This window comes from Benincasa hispida, chromosome 1, assembly GCF_009727055.1.
Source record: "Benincasa hispida cultivar B227 chromosome 1, ASM972705v1, whole genome shotgun sequence".
Taxonomy (NCBI): Eukaryota; Viridiplantae; Streptophyta; class Magnoliopsida; order Cucurbitales; family Cucurbitaceae; genus Benincasa; species Benincasa hispida.
The window spans coordinates 63,198,115-63,219,153 of NC_052349.1; the positions used below are offsets into that span (position 1 = coordinate 63,198,115).

The 21,039-nt window shown below is 32.5% G+C and overlaps 1 protein-coding gene across 14 annotated transcripts; it reads left to right on the plus strand.

Annotated features, from left to right (window-relative positions):
• The first annotated feature begins 1,166 nt into the window (after positions 1–1,166).
• LOC120069381 (polycomb group protein EMBRYONIC FLOWER 2) lies at positions 1,167–15,932 on the plus strand. Of its 14 annotated transcripts, none has more exons than XM_039021146.1 (23): positions 1,167–1,307; positions 1,692–1,831; positions 2,287–2,434; positions 2,675–2,730; positions 3,374–3,488; positions 3,675–3,834; positions 3,918–3,986; positions 5,723–5,859; positions 6,015–6,077; positions 6,215–6,336; positions 7,887–7,951; positions 8,146–8,198; positions 8,325–8,378; positions 8,461–8,520; positions 8,983–9,029; positions 9,108–9,208; positions 11,100–11,138; positions 11,219–11,354; positions 13,466–13,514; positions 14,068–14,151; positions 14,783–14,862; positions 15,103–15,192; positions 15,557–15,677. In XM_039021146.1, the coding sequence occupies exons 2-23, from the start codon at positions 1,797–1,799 to the stop codon at positions 15,675–15,677; spliced, it is 1,884 nt and encodes a 627-aa protein (XP_038877074.1). In that variant the 5' UTR covers positions 1,167–1,307; positions 1,692–1,796. The 14 variants fall into 14 exon arrangements, with proteins under 14 accessions (XP_038877074.1, XP_038877101.1, XP_038877092.1 ...); XM_039021173.1 differs by having other exon boundaries at positions 5,732–5,859; XM_039021164.1 differs by having other exon boundaries at positions 2,296–2,434.
• Positions 15,933–21,039: the final 5,107 nt, after the last annotated feature.

Here is a 21,039-nt window from a genome sequence, read left to right on the forward strand (position 1 = left end):
ATCTGAACCAAACTCATTCTCTTTGAATCGCACTAGTGAGAATATTGCTCCTATGGCTCCGTTATTTGATGATGCAAGATTACCAATTGCTCAAAGAAAAGGTGTCAGAAGTTATACTAGTCATCCCATTGAAAAATATGCATATCGGAAGTTTCTTCCTTCTTATCAAGTCTTTGTAACTTAGTTGGATAACAATCAAATCCTACATACTATTCAAGATGCACTAAAAGATCCTCAGTGGAAAAGACTGTGGATGAAGCAGTCAAAGCTCTTGAAAGTAATGGAACAAGGACCATTACTACGCTTCCTCTTGGAAAGAATCTTGTTGGTTGTAAGCGAATTTTCACAGTTAAGTACAAGTCAGATGGCAATATTAAAAGATTAAAAGCAAGACTTGTTGCTAAGGGTTTCATCTAGTCATATGATATAGATTACTAAGAGACTTTTGCCTCCATTGCTAAATTAACGTTCTACCTATCCTTTTACCCTTAGTTGTAAATCTAGATTGACCTCTTTTATCAACTTTATGTCAAGAATGCATTTTTGAATGATGATCTCGAGGAAGAAGTTTACATGCAAATTCCTTCTGGAATGGAAAACAAGTCTATGAAAATTGGATATGTGACAGTAAGAACATGCCGCAGGGTTCTAATGATCAAATAAAATTTATAATTATTGATCAATACTACCTATACTACTGAGTAGTACAAGTGATAAGACTGGATCGATCAATAGGAAAATGTAAATATAGTTTCAAACACATTAGATTTCTAGCTAAAGTTTTGAACAATTAATAAAAATGAGAGTAAGAGGGTATTGAAGAAAAGAGAGAAGAAAAAAGAGAAGAAAAATAGAGAAGCAAGAGAGTATTGACGATTTCTGTTCATATACTAATATAATAGTGTTTTTGAACCTTTTTTTTTATAGTTTGTTTAAGAGTATTTTTGAAACTTTTGAAAGTTCAGAAGTATTTTTTGACGTAAAATACTAATAATTTTTGTTTTATCCAAAATTAAAGGTAGAGATATTTTAAAACTTTTTTTTTTTTGAAAGTTTAAAGGTAATTTTGAAATCTTAAAAAGTTTAGATATTTTTTGATTCGATAAAACTAGGGTTACTTGGCATAAAAAGAAATTACGAGGGTGTTCTTGCAATTAAAGCAAAATGTCACTTTTCCCGGTGCTGCGACCGTGAGTCCAATTTTAATCTATTGTTTTGCAATCGCCAATTTCGTCATTCACTCCCTCTCTCTTTCTCTCTGCTCGAACCGACAAAGGAACAACATCGACAACACTGAGCTACAGTAGGTAAGCTTTTACTATCAATGGAACCAAGTCGATGTTAAACTTCGAAAATTTCCTCTTGTTCTACCCATTTCTGCACCTCCATTTCTACCTTCAGTTTAATTTTATCTGTAATTTTGATTCTGCTGTTAAAACGTGTTCTGCCTCAAACTTCGAGCTTCTAAAATTGTTTGAGAACTGGGTTTTCCCCATTTTGTTAAATTGAAGCTCCTACACTTTAAACGGTTCAGCTTCGGAAGCTCACATCTTATTCCGAGCGCAAATTTATGGAAATCAGTAGCGAAACAACTATGGGGGTTCTTGTGTTGTTTCTGCGTAGTGATATTTTGAATTAGTGTTGAGGCTCTGTCTTTTCTTCTCTTCTTTTTTTCGTTTAAAATGTTGCAGTGTTCTGTTGCTGATGCGTAAAGGCCTAAAGGGCATGTGTTGGGGGCGTCAAGCCTTATAAGTCTATAGTTGCCATGAGATTGTAATTGGAATTGCTGGAGAAGAATGCCTGGCATACCTCTCGTGGCTCGTGAAACTTCGTATGTGCTATTTTTTTCCGCCAGTCTTTTCAACTTGAGCTTTCTAATGAAATGTAATTGAAGAAAAATTTGTTTGTAGCTTTGATTTTTTTTGAAGGATCATACCATTTGAGAAATATTTTGACTTCTTCAAAATTCGGATGAGCTGTAAAAGTTAGCACTTCTTATGGCCGGATGTACCATGTAGCTTCAAATCATAGTTCCTTGCTGGTACAAGCACTAACACATATGGGAGAACTAGTGTAAGAAGTTACTGTGTCAGGGAGGGTTGTGATTTTGGGAGAAGAACCTGCAGTGCTTAAGTTTATATGCTTTAGAGAGAAGTGTAAATTTTGTTTTGCATTCCTCCATGATTTCTGGCTGTCTACCTTTTTATGAGGCTGCTCTTGTTCTTCTTTCTTCTAGTTCCAGCTTTGTTACAGTTGCCTATTAGTAATCTTTAGTTGCTCTCCCAGCTGTTCCAGAAACGCAGATCAGATGTGCCGTGTAGAATCTCGTGTTCATCTATCTGAAGAAGAGGAAATTGCTGCAGAAGAGAGCTTCTCGCTTTACTGCAAGCCAGTTGAACTTTATAACATTCTTCAGCGCCGTGCTATTAGAAATGTAATGTCTTAGCTATTTTTTCCTCTCCCCAAATGGATTTTATACTCGATGAATATAATGTGGCAATACTCATAAGAACAACTTGCGATCAATATGAAAGTTCAGATAGTCTTAATGGTGGTTCCATCTGTCTCATGTTCATTTATCTTGAGTAAATTTTGAACTGAAATAATTTTCAATTGTCATACTTACATTGTATGGCCTATTTTGTACTAATACCTATTTTTTGTTCATATGTAGCCCCTGTTTCTTCAAAGATGTTTAAGGTACAAAATAGAGACAAAACACAAGAGAAGGTAATTGCTATTAATTTTGTTTCTATTTCTAAAAATTGTCTACGTCAACCATTGGAAGAATTAGCACTCATGTCAGAAATGGCTAACATCATTTAGTCCCTTGGATATCATTTCACTACTTTCGTGTTCACTGATGTTTTTTTGGGTTAGGTGAGGTGCACAACACGTAAAAATAAAATGGTATACTAATGATTTTATTTTGTGAAGCATCAGATTAAGATAAATTAAAGAAACGAGGGATCTTTAAAGGACATGTTTAAGTTGTGGCTATAGTGAGGGGAGACAATTGTCCGAGTGAGGGTGACAGAAACTTCATGAAAAAAAAAGAAGAAGAGTAGTCCAAATCTTTTGGACTTTTTTGTTTTACAAGTTAGAATTGCTGTAGTTAATGGCATTGCTTTATTTTTTAGAACAAAACTTCATTGAAGAACCTTGTTTAAATTTCATTTTAGTATGAAGTCTTTCTTGCTCCGCTCTCCTCATTAGATGGTTGTGCTGGTTTTCCATTTGAAGCTCTATGCCTCTGTTCTTGGCCATGTCTCTTGTCAATTATGTTCTTTTTCTTTAATGGTGCTTCTTTTTTACAACTGGATTCGGAGTTTTGAATTTATTATGTGCTGAATCTTGAATCTGTTATCTTTAGGATCCAGATGACAATTTCGATCTCTAGGACTTCAAGTGCTAATGGCCAGACACAGAATCTGTTTCCTATGTATGTCATCTTGGGAAGATTGGTCTCTGACATTGCAGTTGCCGAGGTAAGAATGATTGTGGCAGTTTTCAGCTCTGTTTGATCATTGACCGCAAGTTGATTATTAGGTGGTATCCTGCATTTTAAATGGGGGCTTACAGTGCATCCTATCGTTTGTTTTATATTTTTATGACATCTAATAACATTTTTATGACATCTAATTATACGTTTTCTTCATTCCTCAAACCAATAGTTCTCTGGTGTATATCGCTTCAGTCGAGCTTGCCTCTTAACTGGCATTAACAGAGTGGAAAGCAATTCTCAAGTTATAGCTAATTTCATCCTTCCTGAAATTAACAAGCTAGCTGTGGAGGCAAAATCTGGGTCACTTGCTATATTATTTGTTAGCTGTGGTAGGCCTTCACATTTAACTTTTACTGGTGCCCAAATTTATACAGTGTATTTTGTTATTCGGTCTATGTGCTACTTCTTGCAGTTGGATCTGCAAATACTTTGTCTGGTGTAGATTCAGTTGATGGGCCTTTATACATGGCATCTGTTCCTGGTATGCCTTATCCTCCATTGAGTTGCTTATTTTATGATTATTACTGTCTAATATGATTCCACATCTTGATTCTGATTTTGGTGTGCCAAAATATAATCCATGCTAAAACTTGGCTTCTTATTGGGCTCAAAGTTTGAAGTAATTTGGTAATGAGTTATATAAAAAAGAGTACGAGAAAAATGGGATGCTACCCTTGCCTCGAGGGATAATTAAGAACCTTGTTGGTTTGCTTGTTTGTTTTTTAAAGTGCTATTACTTTTGTGATAAGGAATTATTGGAACCACAGAATACAGGACTAAACCCTTGGTTGCAAGATTGTTTGGATAATAAAAAGCCAAGATGGGACCATCAAAGCAGTACAGTATATTGCATTTTTCCACACAACAAGGAACAACCAGTGTTTTTTAAAGCTCAAAAGAGTAATAAAGAGCAATAGTCTTCTGGGGCTTAAGCAATTTGATTTTTTTAGTTGATAAAGAAGGAAAAACCTAATTATTACCATTTTTTCAAAATTAATGAAAAAGCCCCAAGGCCCAGGGCTTTGAGGTTTGGCTCCACAAAAGGCGCCTTAGGCTCTAGACCTACGCCTTAAGCTTAGGTGCGTGCCCTGGAGGGTTTTTTAAAACACTGGGAACAACTTCTCTGCATCCAGGAAATTTCTATAGTTTCTTTCCAATTTAAAATTCCAAAGAGAGCTCTAGATATATCCATATAAGTTAGCTTCAGGTTTGAAGAGGTGAACATCAAAACAATTATGTAGAAGGCTAATGGAATTACTGGGAAGGATAATATGCCTGATGAAGGCACTAAAAAGGGATAACCAAAACCTAGAAGCCATCGAGCAGTCGATGAAAATGGTGCTGTTTTGTTCATTGGTCCCGCACAAAGTACATAAACTTGAGGAGAGTTACCTATTGGTTTCTTCCTTGAACTTTATGATGAGTGTTCACGCTGTTAAAAAACCTCCCACATGACGATCTTAACTTTATTTGATGCGAGCCATTCCAAATATTCTAAAAATTTGCTGTGGCCCGCAGTTTCGTCCCTCTAGTCTTGATCGGAATCCTGTTTCTAATCAATAGAGGCTCTTGCTAGAAAGCAATATTTTTCAAGGCAGAGATGTTTCAGTTTAGGTATATTAATTTCTCTTATTAAAAATAAAAAAAAAGAAAGAAAAGAAAAGAAACGTTAGGTTTCTAGATCTCCTGTATACAGAAAAACCCAACCATATCCAAAATACAGGAGATTGTAGCCTTCCCTGAAATATTGTGATTCCAGAAATTAGAACACAATAGTTCAAGTGGCAACAATAGTCTCAAAACAGTAGAAAATGCACAAGAACAGAAAGCACAATCGAAAAAGCATAAAATACCTAAGCACATTTGAGAGTGCCTATAGTTCTCTCCTAGCTTCAGCCTTCTAGCCAAAATTCTTCAGCCGCTCCTCTTCCATCATAAACCCTCTTTGAACCTCCCTTCGTGGTCCCCACAGAATTTCCTTTTCTGAAATACATAACCACCCAATGTTCCCCACCACCTCAATCTCCCTTACCGAGCAGAATTCCTCTCTTGCCCTTCTTCCTTTCATATGTGCGAATGATCAGTGGTCTCACAAAAAAATGACATCTATATATCAGAAATATTCACTTCTTCTTTGAAATAGTTGATCCAATGGATTTGTAGGTGTGTTCTGTGTATGGGTTTGAAATTTTTACAATTGCTCTTCTTTGGAGGTAGCGGTTGCAGGTTACTGCTTATGGGGCAAGATACCTCTGGAATCACTTTACATTTCGTGGCAGAATTCATCAAATTTTGGTCTCGGACAGAGGGCTGAGATAATGTCAACTGTTGACATGCGCTCTTGTGTTGTGAAGGTTTGATCAATTGTTTGTTTGTTTGTTCTTTCCCCACAATAAAACGTATTCTGATGTCATTTCATTGCCTGCTGCTTATTTATGTTTAGCTGGTGATAACACTCAATCTCTTATTCACTACTTGCTATGTTATTAGTTTTTATTTTGTCTTGCAGACGAGTTGCTTGGATGGAGAGAAGTGTGTAGGATTTCAAATTCCATATAATTCTGATTCTATGGTCTGTTTTGAGTCTTTTGACTACCAATTTTAATTTATTTTACTTGTGGTATCAAGTATCATTTTTTTCATCTTTCAGACCACTTATCTTTGCTTTTCTTTTTCTTTATTTCTTTCTTAATTTTTGGGTCTCAAAAGCATACAGCACAGCAAGTACAGGTCACAATTTCTGCAGAAGAGTTTGGCGCTAGGGATAAATCTCCGTATGATTCATACACGTACAGTGAAATACCTTCCTCGTCACTATCTCATATGATTCGGTAATACCCTGTCTCTCTGTTTCATTTAGTTTTTCTTCTTTTTTCTTTTTAAGTTTTTAGATATCAACATGCTATTTGATGACAATTTTGTTTTTAGTTTTGTTACTGAAAATTGTTGTTTCCTTACCAACTTTTTACTATAAATTTCATTTTCTTTAAGAAACACTTGAATTCATAACAACCAAAAACAAGAACAAGTTTTTAAAAACTATTTTTTTTTTTCTTTTTAAATTTTTTATTGATTATTTTTTAGATTTGTAAATTTGGCTTACATTTTGAAAACAGTTTTAAAAAGTTATTGGAAGGAGTGTTTATAAGCTTAATTTTTCAAAAACCAAAAAAACCAAAAACCAAAGCCCGAATGGTTATTAGATGGATCATAGTTATCATAGAGATTACCTTCATCAGGGAACTTTCGTAATAACTTTTATAGTTTCTTGCCAATAGGTGAGGGGTTTCATTTTTCAATGATCCTCCAACGGTTTATTATTATTATTATTATTTTTTTTTAATCTCTCTTGGTGCTTTCTTTAGGATTTTTCCATTTTTATACTTGATCATTTTAAAGGAATTTTAATTCTTAGTAAAAAGAAAGTATCGTTACTTTTTTTAACATTCTTCTCAGGTTTAGGAAAGTGGTAGGAATTAGTTATCTTAAGGGTATTATTATTATTATATCGTGGGTATAAAGAATGAAAAAATAGTCCAAACACTAACTATTGAAACAGAATCTAGTTCAAGAGGATCAAACAAAACTCATAATTACAGAAGGTCGGATAATAAGCAGTAAACACCCATAAGTATGCATTAAACCTAGCTACCTTCCAGACCCCTTCCCACAAACTCCTAACCTCCCTAAAATTTTGCTATTCCTCTTGAGCTAAATTCCCCACAACACGGCAAGGAAACAAGTCTGCCACAAAAATGTCTTTATCTCGGAATGGGAGATTTACAAGCACTGGCACACCGCCTCGATCATAATGCAACACTCTCTACCAAGAGCTGAACATAACCTAAACAAACTCAGGCTTTTGCATGAGCAAACTGTCGCTTGACAACATCCAACGACATATAGTCAATATTATGCCTTTGAGAGTGGCAGACTTGAGCATATGGGGTTTCTTAAGGTGTCAGATTCTCGGCTTTTGAAAAGACGATGAAGGGGGTTTCACAACTATGGCTACTTGTGAGGAAAAACAGCAGGAAAATAAAAAAGGAAGTATAATTCTAGAATATATGACAGTACCTTGAGAGTTCACCTTGGGTTTTAGTCTATAAGCCTTATCACTGGGGCTTTATTTCATTTGCTCCTACTTTTCTGCACAATGTAGTGTCCTGTGCAACAACTGAGAAATTTACCTAGGAATTAAGTTGAGAGTTGAATCCATGGGTCTTTGTAGTATCGTCTCTGACTCTCAGGAAATTAATTAAGTTGTAGATCACAAAATTTGCAATGGCAATATTCGTCCAGAAAAGTATAATTCAAAATGGTTGCATGTTTATGGAATAATGTATGCATTGCCATTGTTTTCTTGTTCTTTATGTTTCAGGTTGAGGGCGGGAAATGTTATTTTCAATTATAGGTACTACAATAATAGATTGCAGAAAACTGAAGGTGTGGTATTTCTTGTCTCTATAATATATATATATTTTTTTCATGTTACGCTTTAAAAATTTGATGCTATTTCTCACAAAAAAAAAAAAAAAAAAAATTCTCTTCCCTGCCTGTCAATACTCGATTTCTTTCTATCCCCTGTTTATGCTGCTCATTTTGGCTCTGATTTATTCATGTGGAGTTGTTACTTGCAGTAACCGAAGACTTTTCCTGTCCATTTTGCTTGGTTAAATGTGCAAGCTTTAAGGTAACTTCCATCTCTTTCTATGTATGTGAGGCTGTACTTGGGAGAACTATGTTGGTGAATGTATGTGTAATGTTAGAAAACTTATGAATGCAAAATGTTAATGAACTTATTCTATCTCTTTTACAGGGCTTGAGATGTCACTTATTATCATTACACGATCTCTTCAACTTTGAATTTTGGGTCAGTAACTTTTTTGAGGATCAAGTTGTTTTTATCATCTATTTATGGCTGAGCAAACATTGATTTGATCAAGTTTTGGTAGGTAACTGAAGAGTATCAAGCTGTAAATGTTTCCACGAAGACTGATGTTTGGAGGTCTGAGGTAGGAACAGTTTCATATGTATTATTATAATACTTCTGTTACCACCGTGCAAACATCAGTTGTTCGATATAATATTTATTTTTCCAGGATTTCTTTACTTCTTTCTTCATTTACTTTAGAGGGGCGTCTATATTTACTATCCCTGTTTTGAGATAATTTGGGAAGGTAAAGTTACAATATTTTGCAAGCATGTGTATTTTGTCTCAAATAAAAACGTCTATCTTTTCACAATGAAAAGTCTGTTTCCTCATTAAAAAAGAAGGTACATTAACTGAATCTGATGCTAAATACGCCAAGAGTTGTATTCTATTGTTGGAAGGACAGTCAGAGCTTCTTTATAACAGGGGCAATGTTTCAGATTAAAATATAATCTACTATGTGACAAAAGGTGCTTTAATATTTAGATAAGGTCTAGTGATTTGTGTGTTGGCTTGACAATGACATGAGTTGATTTTCTATCAGATCATCGCAGATGGCATTGATCCAAAGCAGCAGACATTCTTCTTCTGGTTAGTCATCCTGAAATGTTGCTTCTTAACTCCTTGATCTGAATGAGAAACTTTTATCGTTTTAATATGCTTTTTCAGCTCAAGACCTCTCAGATGCAAAAATGTTAAGAGCGCAGTTCAAAGTGCAAAGCACATACATCCTTTTGTTGTAGAGTCTGAATATTCGGACAAGGCGGATGGTATGTGCTTCTTCATTATTTGTTCTCCTCTGTGATATTTTTCTTTTGTAATTCTTATTGAGATTTGTAGTCTTATTTTGGGTGCTACTTATTTTTGGTAAAGCGTGGGGTTGTAATTTTTTGGTTCGCTGTTCTGGAGGAGCTGTCATAGTCGTTTTTGCAAAATTGGCTTGGCCATTATTTGTACCAATTGAGGGTGGATTTTCTGACTTATTTTCCTCGTCTCTGATTTTGTTGGGACCACACAATTGTCATTAAGAGAACTTTCTGTGATGGAGCGCGGAATCCTCTTTACATTCCATTAGTTGGTTAGGCGCCTTATCTTGTCCACCCTAGTAAGGCTATCTTCATATGTGAAAGCAGTGATCACCCTAGACTACCATGTCTTTCAAATGGTAGGAAAATGGTCTGTTAGAAGCGTCTCCTGGTAGGAGATAATATGTCCTAGAGATTAGCTGATAGTTTAAAGTTTGTGCTTTGATTCCATTCTTCTTCTTTTCTTCTTCTTCTTCTCCTTCTTTTTCTTTTTCTTCTCCTTCTTTTTGTTTTTAAAAATACCCTTGCCATTTAGTCCGTGGATGGAAAAAGTTTATCCAAACTCTCACTTCCCTCTTCCATGTCCTCTCTTTCCTATATTTCCCTCTTCCATTTCCTCTCTCATTTTTTTTTTCAATCCATGGCCTAGCACTCCCTATCTCTCTTTTTTTCACTCTCTTCTGGAATACTCTCTTAATCTTCTTCTTCCATTCTCCAATCTCTAAAGCCACCCCCCTTTTTTCCCTCTTTTCTAATTTCAATTCCAAATCCCTCTGCCCTATCGAGACTTCAGGTTGCGTTTTGTTAAAACTAGTTGATGAATGTGCAGAATCGAACAAAATATAAATAACTCTTCAAGGTGAAAATTGGTATAGTATGGCAAGTTAACCGTCAATGTTTTTTTTTATACATTATTTTCCAAAGGAAACAAAAACTTCAGTGAAAAATGACTTCAGATTTCACATTGAACAAATTTGAGTTGATATCATAGATAAAGCAGCAATGACATGATACAGCCCCACAAATTCATTTATTCCTTTATAATCCCAACAAATAAGATTATTAACATATAATTCTCATATTAAAACGTCAGTTCATCATTCTGTGGTATCACATTCGTATGCCAACTTCTAAATTTATAAATACTTCGCATCTTCAAAAATCACAAGGGGCCAGAATAGCCCAAAGTACATTCCATCAGGGAAATAAGGAAGAGGGATTTGGAAGTGAAATTGGAAAAGAAGGGAAGGGGTTAGTTTTCTGTTTCAGAGATTGAGAAAGTGTTAGGCCGTAGATTGAAGTAGATGAGAGAGAGAAGTGTGAGAAAATGGAAGAGGGAAATGATGGGGTAAGGATAAACATTTTCCATCCACCTACTTAACAGTATGAAAAATTTTGAAAAGTCCATGGTATTAATGCAACTTTTAAAGTTCAGTAGTATTATTGAAATGAGGTACAAAGATATTGAGAATTTTCTAGAATTTAGGCTATTTAGCCCAATTTATCTGCATCTTTGGAACTCTTGAAACCTGAGCCTTGGCTTTTGCATCAGTTATCCTTAAGGTCCGATATGAGGGTGGTAAGATTAGATCTTACTCATACCTAAATGGATGTTCTCTGGGCAGGATAAACTGCTTACTTATTATTGTTTGAAACTGTCTTTTGAGATATTTTTGAATAGTACCCTCTGACAATTCTCTGTCTCAAGTCTGAAATATTATTGTGTTGCTTAGATGCCAATGATAATGAAAAGGGCTTTGGAGTGAGTTTTTTGCTTGGCCGCCTCTGGCACTTGATTTTATATAGTTCCTTCTTGTACAGATATCATTATTGAGCAACCACCTTCTTGTTTCAGATGCTCAATCTAGCAAAGGTGAAAAGGCTCAAATATCAGGTGAGAATGTCAGCTTCGATTGCCAGTATCCATGTTTTGATGTTTCTAGATTATGTTACATAGTAGCATTAATATTGCAGGTTTTTTAAGTACCACTCTGCATTCATCCAATGTTCCTGACTGCGTACAATCAATATCAGGGCACAATGTCGCACCAACCATGCTTCAGTTTGCCAAGACAAGAAAATTGTCGATTGAACGTGCAGACCCAAGACAGTATGTTTTACCTGTCTTTTTCCATCACTGCAGAAATTTTGTCTTTATGCAAGTCCTATTAAGATTCATATTAAATCATTTTGAGTTTCTATTGTGTGAAAGCATTAAAGGTGGTTACTTCCAGTTTAGCCGATGCACTTAAGTTGAAACCTTATGGTTTACTTTTATGAACCAAGTTTTCATCGAGAAAAATTTGAAAGAACTCAAAGACACAAAAAAGAGCCCACAAAAGAAAAAAGAAAAAAAAAACCTGGAGACAACCTACACAAAGTGTCTCCAATCAAGCAAGATATAACTAAGAGAATAATTATGAAATAGGCTTCGTAACTGAGGCCCATAGGGAAACATGGAATCTAGCGAGGGACCAAACATCAAATGATTAAGCTCCTTCGCTCTTAAGACTATTATGCCTCTCTCCCCAAAGACCCTACAGAAACTAACTCCTCCAAGGGAGAAGGGTTGACAAGATAAATGAAAAAAGAAACTAACTCCTCCAAGAGAAATAGTTTTTCGAGAGATCGAGAGACTAGGTAGAGAATGTTTGGGAGGTAGTGAGGTTTAATGGCACCTTGAGCTTCGGTCTCTAATTTTTATTTTATTTTAAATTATTATTATTATTATTATGCTCTAATATCTTCCATTTTTCTCGATGAGGCTCAACTTCTTACCAAAAGTAAATAAATAAATAAATAAAGCTCCCTTCTTCGGTTTGTTGTTTGGTGGGGGAGGGGAAGGATACTTACTTTTGGAAAGATCGGTGGGTGAAGGATAGACCCCTCTGCTTGATGTTCCTGCGTTTTCTTCACCTCTCGTCCTTTAAAAATCATATGGTGTTGGATTTTTTAGTTAGAAGTTGTCTTCTTTTCGCTTACATTTCGTTGTTCTTCATTAGATGGAGAAGCGATGGATGTGGCCTTGCTTTTGTCTTTGCTTGAGGCAGTTGTTTTTAGATGGGGAAAAGAGGATTTTAGGGTGTGGAATCTCAATCCTTTGGAGGGATTCTCATGCAACTCCCTTTTTTGTAGGAATATCGATCCTTCTCCCTTAGGTGAGTTGGTTTTCTCTCCTCTTTGGAGGATTAAGATCCCTAAGAAAGGTAAGTTCTTTACCTGGCAAATGGAAGCATTAACACTTTGGACGCCTTGTGGAGAAGATGCCCTCATTAGTTGGTCTGTTTTGTTGTATTCTTTGTCGGAAGGCAGAGGAAGACTTGGTTCACATTCTTTGGAGATGCGAGTTTGCGCGAGTCATGTGGAGCGATTTCTTTCAGACTTTTGATTGGGATATCTAACAAATGTTAAATCTAAAATAAATCGTGCAACTCTGTTTTTTTTTTTTGAGTTAGATTTCATGTTTCCCCCTAGCTTCAATTTTAAAGATTTTTTGTAATTTTTTGGTTCTATTTTGTATAGACGGATTCCCTTCTTTTAGGTGGACTTCTTTTGTTGAGCTGGTTTTTTATATGCTCATGTATTCTTTCAATTTTCTCCATGAAAGTTGTTTTTATCATCCAAAAAGGGGAAAAAGGGCTTGAGGGAAAAGTAAAAACTATAGTGCTCACCCTCCCATGATTTGAAATTCTTACGGTTTCTTGCCCTGGTAGCAGATATTGTTGCAACTCCTTTCTTTGGAGCTTCAACTGTTTACCAGTGCTTACTAAGCAAACAAGAGAGAGAACTAGTTGCTTTGTGAATCTTTTTTAAAAGAAAAAGTAAAATCTTGTTAATGAATGCAGTAAAACCATCAATTTGGAACTTAGGACTCGAAAGAAGAAACGTAGATAATTGCTGGAAACAAAAATTTAAAGTATGATAGAGACAGTACAGATGCTTGAATGGCTCTTAAAGTATGGTAGTTGATCCCTTTCCTTTTTAGTTTAATTTTTGGCTTGACGTTTAGTTTACTCTTGACAAATCACTCATTCTTCTGACATCAATTTTCTGTTGCCTACTAAGAGCATTGTTATCCCATGAAGTTGTGAATGATTGGAATTGATTGTACTTCTCATTAGAACAACTAGTTTAAATTACTTATTTTATAAGGATTTTGTTCTGTAGTTAGAAGATATGAACTTTAATCTGATTCTTTTCTTTGTTTTTATTGTCTTTTAGCTGTACCCTCTTAAGGAAGAGACAGTTCTTTCATTCCCACAGAGCTCAGGTGAATTCCTTTTTATCTTATTGTTGATTGGTAAAATTTTCATGGTTCATAACAGATGGGAAGCTGTCCTGTCCATTATAGCACGTCACCTGGGTATAACTGGCATGATGACTTCCTGGATCGAACTTTTCTAATATTCAATGCTCTTTAAGCACAAAAAAATTATTTGCACTCTTTATTATTTATTTTATCTTACTGTATGTCATATTACAGATTTAGGCCTTAGATAACCTTTTTCCAGATTTTGATATGTACGTAACAGTCTTGACTGTCTAGTTTTGTAAATCTTGGCTTGTTTCAAAAAAGTTTGATATGTTTTAAATCTTGGCTTGTTTCGAAAAAGTTTGATATGTTTTTGCAGTAGTCTTAAGTATGTTATGAGTCGATGGGATTCTTGCTGAGGTAGGTACTGCTAAGTTCTATGAGTAGGCATCCATGTGTTGTTAGTCATTTGGAATTCTTCTCTTTTAGATCTTTTGTTTTGTTATATTGTTAATGCATATGATTCTTAGTTTAATTATTTCTTTTCCAATATTTAATGACATACTTGAAGCCAATGGCATTGGAACAAGTGTTATCAGATCGAGATAGTGAAGATGAAGTTGATGATGATGTTGCAGATCTCGAGGATAGGAGGGTAAGGTTTGAAGTTTTGATAACATCTGATAACTAATAGGGGTTTGTAACCTTGTAAGCGTGTGATTCTCTCCCATGAGGTCCTTTTCTATTGCTTTCTTTTCTTTTGCTTGGGGTGTCTGACCATTAGTGTTAGTAATGTTTTGCTCAATGGTAGTGACCTTTGTCATTTGTGTTATCATCTTCATCCAATTACACTAGATGTTGTGGGTGGGTTGGTGCAAGTGTCGTACATTGTGATTCTTTTTACATTTGCCTGAGAAGTCCTTTATGCTGTGTTTTATGTTTCCTTCATCCATTGGTTCTGGGTAGTCGAGATTGTATGGACGTGTTAAAATTAACTCGAGACCAGTCACAGTTCAATATGGAGGACGTTGTGGCGGATGGGTGAGGGAAATAGCGGAAGGATGAAAATGTGATCTTCCCATGTGTTTTTGTTTTCAGTTCCGCAGGATCATTTATTGTTGTCCTGCTTGATTTTAGAAGTAAAAATGTGTTTTAATTTTCACGAGACCCCTACCTTTGCTTTCTTCCTTATTTTGTGGAGAGACTATAAAATAGATTTTGATTCCTTGTCCTAGTCATTTGGTAACAATATGATGAAAACATAACTGGATTTTGCATTGATCTAGATGCTCGATGATTTTGTCGATGTAACCAAGGATGAGAAGCGAATGATGCATATGTGGAATTCATTTGTCAGGAAGCAACGGTAATTCAACAAACATTTTTCCTAGCTTTTATTGTCAGTATACTTTTAGATAAAAAAAAAAAAAAAGTAAGGTCCAAAGTCACATTAAAATTTGAAAAGAAACTTACAACATACTAGTTCTGCATGTTCTTTTAGGAATAGATAAGAATTATGGTGGATCTAGATGTTATATGTGGATAAATTGTATTGGACTAATCTTCAAATATAATGTTATCTGAACATGGTGTTATTCATTTTTAGGGTGCTGGCAGATGGCCATATCCCCTGGGCTTGTGAGGCATTTTCACAATTACATGGACCAAACCTTGTCAAAACTCCAGCTCTACTATGGTAGTTTCTCATCTCTTTATGTTGTGAACCACAAATTCTCAACTTCTTTCCCAAATTTTCCGTACGAAAATCCTTTAAGAACATGAATACCATTTAAGAAGGTTACCGTGTCTGGAGATGTTATTGAACTGCCTTTTCTCTTCTGCTTGAGGAGAATGTCGTGAATTGCATTGTCACTTCATCTAAATTATAATGACAGCATATGGCACTGTGTGATTCCTATAACATGCTCCTTATTGTATGAAATGGAGAATAGTTTGAGTTATTTAAGTCATGTTTTCGTGTAAACCCTATACCCACATACCCGTTAACGTCTAGCCGTCATGTTTTATGTTTGAACATACTCTTCTTCTGGGGTTGGCAGGTGCTGGAGATTGTTTATGATTAAATTGTGGAACCATGGGCTACTTGATGCAAACTCCATGAACAGTTGTAACATTATTCTTGAAAGAATACATAGTGAAGCTTCGGATCCTAAAAGCTGAGAGGAATCAAATTTATTCATTTCCTTACTGAAAGTCAAGATTATTGGTGAAAGAGAGATATTTGTTCACTGCATGCCACTATGTGTTGTATTTCTATACTACGTGGACCGTTGTCCCCTTTTATTATTATTTTTTTTTTATCATCATTATTTCTTTTTTATAATATGTTGAGATACTGTATAATTTGGATTTGGGAACTCCCAAGAAAGGAATTGGAATACAGAAATTTGATTTCATGCACCCAATTTGGGATTCCTTTTTCTGTCTTGGTATGAGAATTACTAGCTAACAAGCCAGTGTTGAACAAATCGAAGAAATTCCATCGTCTTTTTTAGGAGTTCAAAGCCGAAACCGAAGAAGTCGACCAACCTGACTTATTTGGGTTGATTTGGCGTGTTTGCTCGATACAAATGTTGATTGTTTATGGTTGGCTGTTGTCGGTTTTGTTCGTTCTTCATGGTTCATTCTGGTTGGGTGATTTTAATTTTGATTTTCTACTTTACTTAATTGAACCTTAAATTGATTCAGTTTCATCATGGATTTCATGAAGGATGAGTTATATGATGAAGAAGCAATGATGCAAGTAACCAATTACTTAAGATCCATTGTTCTTTTGGAAGTGATAGAAATCCAATTCCTTTGGTTGTATCAATTAGAATCTTGAACTAATAATCGTATTAATTTATATTTTGAATTTTTATCGATTTATATCCTTTAACTTTCGTTCAATCAGAAACTTTTAGTGTGATTACATTAATTATTTAAATTTTTATAAGCCAATCAATTTTGACTATTCACTATGATTATCTTTGAAAATTATATATGCATTAATTCTCAAATGAATGTTGGTTTTATAAAGCAGATAATTAGAGTAAATGCATGGATGATTCTAATAGAAAATTAAGAGTAGATTTTAAATGAATTTATTTATGAAAGTTTAGAGGTTTGATTAATACAATGATAAATTTATACTATATTTTTCCAAATAGAATAAATGAAGGGTGTATATTGACTACAAAAGTTCATAGTTGAAAAAAAATAATTATTAGTTTAGGGTTTATATTGTTACAATTCTTAAACTAAGTGAAGAGGTATAAATTGATATTTTCTATAAAAAAATTAAAAATGTAAGAATATAATGTTTTGACCTAAAATCAAGAAAGATGTAAGTAACTAACTTACTATGTAACTAATATTTAAAAAATATCCTAAAATTTAGTAATATTTTATAACCAGATTTTATCAACATTTTTTTTTTTTTTTTAACATTTTTCATCTTTTGATATTCTCTTTCATCTTTTAGTTTCATAATATTTTAAAATAAAAACCATATCATTTCCAGAATTACTATTAGTTATATAAGGATTTTATTTTTTGAAATATTATTAATTATATTCTCTCTTCAATAAAATTTTGAAATATTTTTTTTTTCTTATTAACATAATTTTTGAATTTTAACTGTCTTTTTTTTTTTGTTATTTATTAATTTTGTTTGGTATCCAACTACTGCATAATATTTCGTATTAATCTTTTCTTTATTTAGGAGAGTTCTTTTATTTTCTTTTTGTATTCCTAGTTGAAAATTGATCATCTCTCCATTGAGATCTCAAATATTTCTCGAATATAATGAAAAATGTAAATATACATTGCCCATACCGTGGTTTTTTTGACGTGTTTACAAATATATTTGAAATAAATGCACATTGCATATATTATTCGGTATCGTACAAATTGTCTTGTTCATACCATTATCAAATATACCTTAGTTTATTTCTAGAAAATTCAAATATGTAGTGCTATATATACCAAATTCACATTATTTTCTTCTTCAAAACTTATTGGTGATTTTTGCGTTCATTTATGAGGAAAACAATTTTTGGATTTTTGGAGAAACTTCCCTTACTTATGTAGGTTTTGAAAAGAAAACCGTCGTGGGAAGTCTATAACCATAAAAAGCCTTCCTCAAATGCTCACTTTGGTCTTAATATTATTATAGTTGAAATTATTATTATTAATATTATTAATACAATTATAAATTTCATACAAGATTTTTTCAAACAGAACTCAATGAAGGGTGTATGACACTTACAAAAGTTAATAGTTGAAATTAATACAATTATTAATTCAAGATTTAAATCGATACAACCATTAAACTAAGTGAATGTTAAGGAGGTCTGAAAAAGATAAGTTTGTCATATTTTTTTTTCTGGGTAAAATAATAGCCCATTAGGCTATTCATGTTAAAAAAAAAAAATTAGAGAATTATGTTATTGGAACTATTTATTTGGGTAATTGCAATAGATAACACTTTTAGAATTTATGAATAATAATGAAGTGAATAACAACATTTTCAAATAATTGAAAATATAACAAAATCTATCTATAATATACTATATCGTTTATAGACTACTCCTACCAGCTATATAGACTACGAGAGATTAATCTAAATTTTGCTTCATCTATATATTTTTTTACATTGTACTATATTTGCTAATACTTTGTGTTTGATTGTTATATTTGTAATTGCCCTTATTTATTTAGACTGTTTGTATAGAAAGCCATAAAATCAATCAATGCCACCATAGTTTAAGATAGTGGACAATTTAAAAATTTTGGCTAGTAACGATTTCGTTTTTAGTTTTCTATTTTTTTGAAATTTATGCTTGTTTACGCACTATTCCTTTATATTTGTTTACCTACCATAACTTTTACGCTTATAGCAATTGCTTTCATCTATTGATTTCCTTATTTTGTTATCAATTTTAAGAATTGTTTTAAAGTTCAAGTTTATTTATTTTTAGCTATTATTATTAAAAAGATATGTTTTTGTTTCTAGAATTTGATCAAGAATTTTTATGTTTAATTAGAAAAAATGAAAATCATGATAAAAAAGTAGTATTAAATTGAATATAATTTTTAAAAATAAAAATTAAATGATTATCAAACCAGCATAAATTTTTGCAGTTTTTAAAGATTTGATTTTTTAAAATTTTCTTAACAAATTTAAAAACAATTATAAAGAAAATGTGAGACAACCAGCATAACTAAAAATATAATTAAATAATGATCAAATGAGGCCTTTACTATTTATGTCATCATACTAATTTGTCTATAGTTCACTGATTACTGATTTTTTTTTAAGTTGAACACATTTTTAGTTCTCGTATTTTGAACCCTTTTCATCTTTTCGTCCTTTTATTTATACTTTTTTTTTTTTAAAAAAATAAAAATAATGATTTTAAAAAAATTAAATTTGTTTGATGATTTTTTATTCTTTTTTTAAACTAATCTTGCAAATATCATTTCCATCTATTGATTTTTATGTTTTGATGTTTATATTTTAGAAGTTATTTTCAAAATCAAGCGAAAATTAAAAACTAGAAATAAATATAGTTTTCAAGAAGAGTTGTTTTCAAATATAGAAAAATGAACCAAAATATTTATAAATATGGCAAAATTTGACCGTTTGTCTGTGATAGACTGCGATAGACCATGATAGACCACTATTTATCTCTATCTGTGTTTAATGTAGATACAATAGTAGTCTATTGTAGTTTATCGTGGTCTATCGAAGATAGACGGTCATATTTTGCTATTATTTATAAATATTTTCAACAATTTTGTCATTTAAAATAATTTCCTTTCAAAGACTTACTTTTGTTTTTGAATATTGGTTAAGAATCCTCCATTTACAAGGAATATGAACATTATGAGTAAGAATTTGTAGGGAAACAAACACAATTTTAAACCGTAAAAAATAAAAAAACCAAATAGTTATCAAACGAGATCTAACAATTATAACAAATCACTTCAAATTTAAAAGAAAAAAATGTTAATTAAATAAAACTTATATTCATGAAATATATTTACGATCCAAATCGTCCCTAAAATCTGGGAATGCCGTGTGATGCAAGTTTTGAAAAGTTAAACTCGTTGGAGAGGGAAAAAGGGTACCAAAATTAAGTTTAGTTTTGTCATTTCGTGAAAAAGAAAGAAACGCTCACAGATTTATAGAAAATTGAGTCGGTTTTCTTTTTCTTTGTGTTTTTTAGATCCTTAAATGTGTATTTCCATGCTTTTCAACCATTACCTTCAATTAATTCCTCCTTTTAATCTCTTTTCCTATTTTATTTTATTTTTTTTAATTCAAATTTTTACAGCTGGTCATTTTATCTATTTTCGATTTAAAATTCATAAAAATATGTTTTTAGACTCAAAAATCAAAATATCGATATATATAAAAGAAAATTTTGAGCTTAGCTTAACTGTATTTGTCATGTACTCTTTCTGTTGAGATTAGAGGTTCGATCTTTCATTACTGTAATTGTGTCGTACTAAAAAAGTAGAGATATAATTAATCTAATTTAGATTCGTCTCATAAAATTTCATTTGATAACAATTTTTTTTAATTTACAAATTATGCTTAATTGTTTGTCATTTCTTGACTATGACTTTTACATTTCTCAAGAAAACATTAAAAACCGTGAGAAAACAATGTACTATTTTCAAAAATCAAATAATCATCAAATTGGTTGTTAATTTTCAAAATTTAGCTTGAATTTTGTAAACATTTTAAAAAATAGATAATAAAATAAAGTAATTATGGATGAAACTAGTATTTATAAGCTTATTTTTTTTAAAAAAAATCAGTTAATTATCCGATGATGCCCAATTGAATATGTTTTTGTTTTGTTTGTACTTCTAAAATAGTATGTTATTAAACAATTGTACCACAAGTGAATTTTTCCAGTGGAGTAAAGTATGATTTTCCTTTGATATTATCATTTAATATATTTTCATATTTTGATCATTATATTATCATAACCTATCTTTCGTAGATTTAGGTTTTTATGTTAACATTTTCTTCTTTTATAACGATAAAAAATTAGTTGAATATGGCAATCGATTAAGCGCATTACACGTGCTAAATTTTCAAGAGAAATTACTTTGTCAATATCGTCAATGCAGAACGATAGGATAACTGTCGTCTTAAATTATCGGTATCGTTATAAATATAGAGATCAGTTTATCGAACTATTTATCTTTTTCTTTCTCGTCATCCTATAACTTCACATTGGATATCAATAAAAGATTATTATCATGTATCATTTTGTACTATTGGACCATTTTTTTTCCTGACAATCGTCACTAATGTTTTTTTTTTTTTCTAATAAAAAATATATCTAATTATTATTACTAATTTTATTGGATTTATCAGGTATCATTTTGAACTTCTTTTGGTTATTACCAAAATAATAAAAGAAACGGATGCCTATTTAAAGGACACTTTTCAACAAAGTTTAGAAAGGAACAAATATTTTTCTCAAAAAAAAAAAAAAGGAAAAGAAAAAAAGAAAAAAAT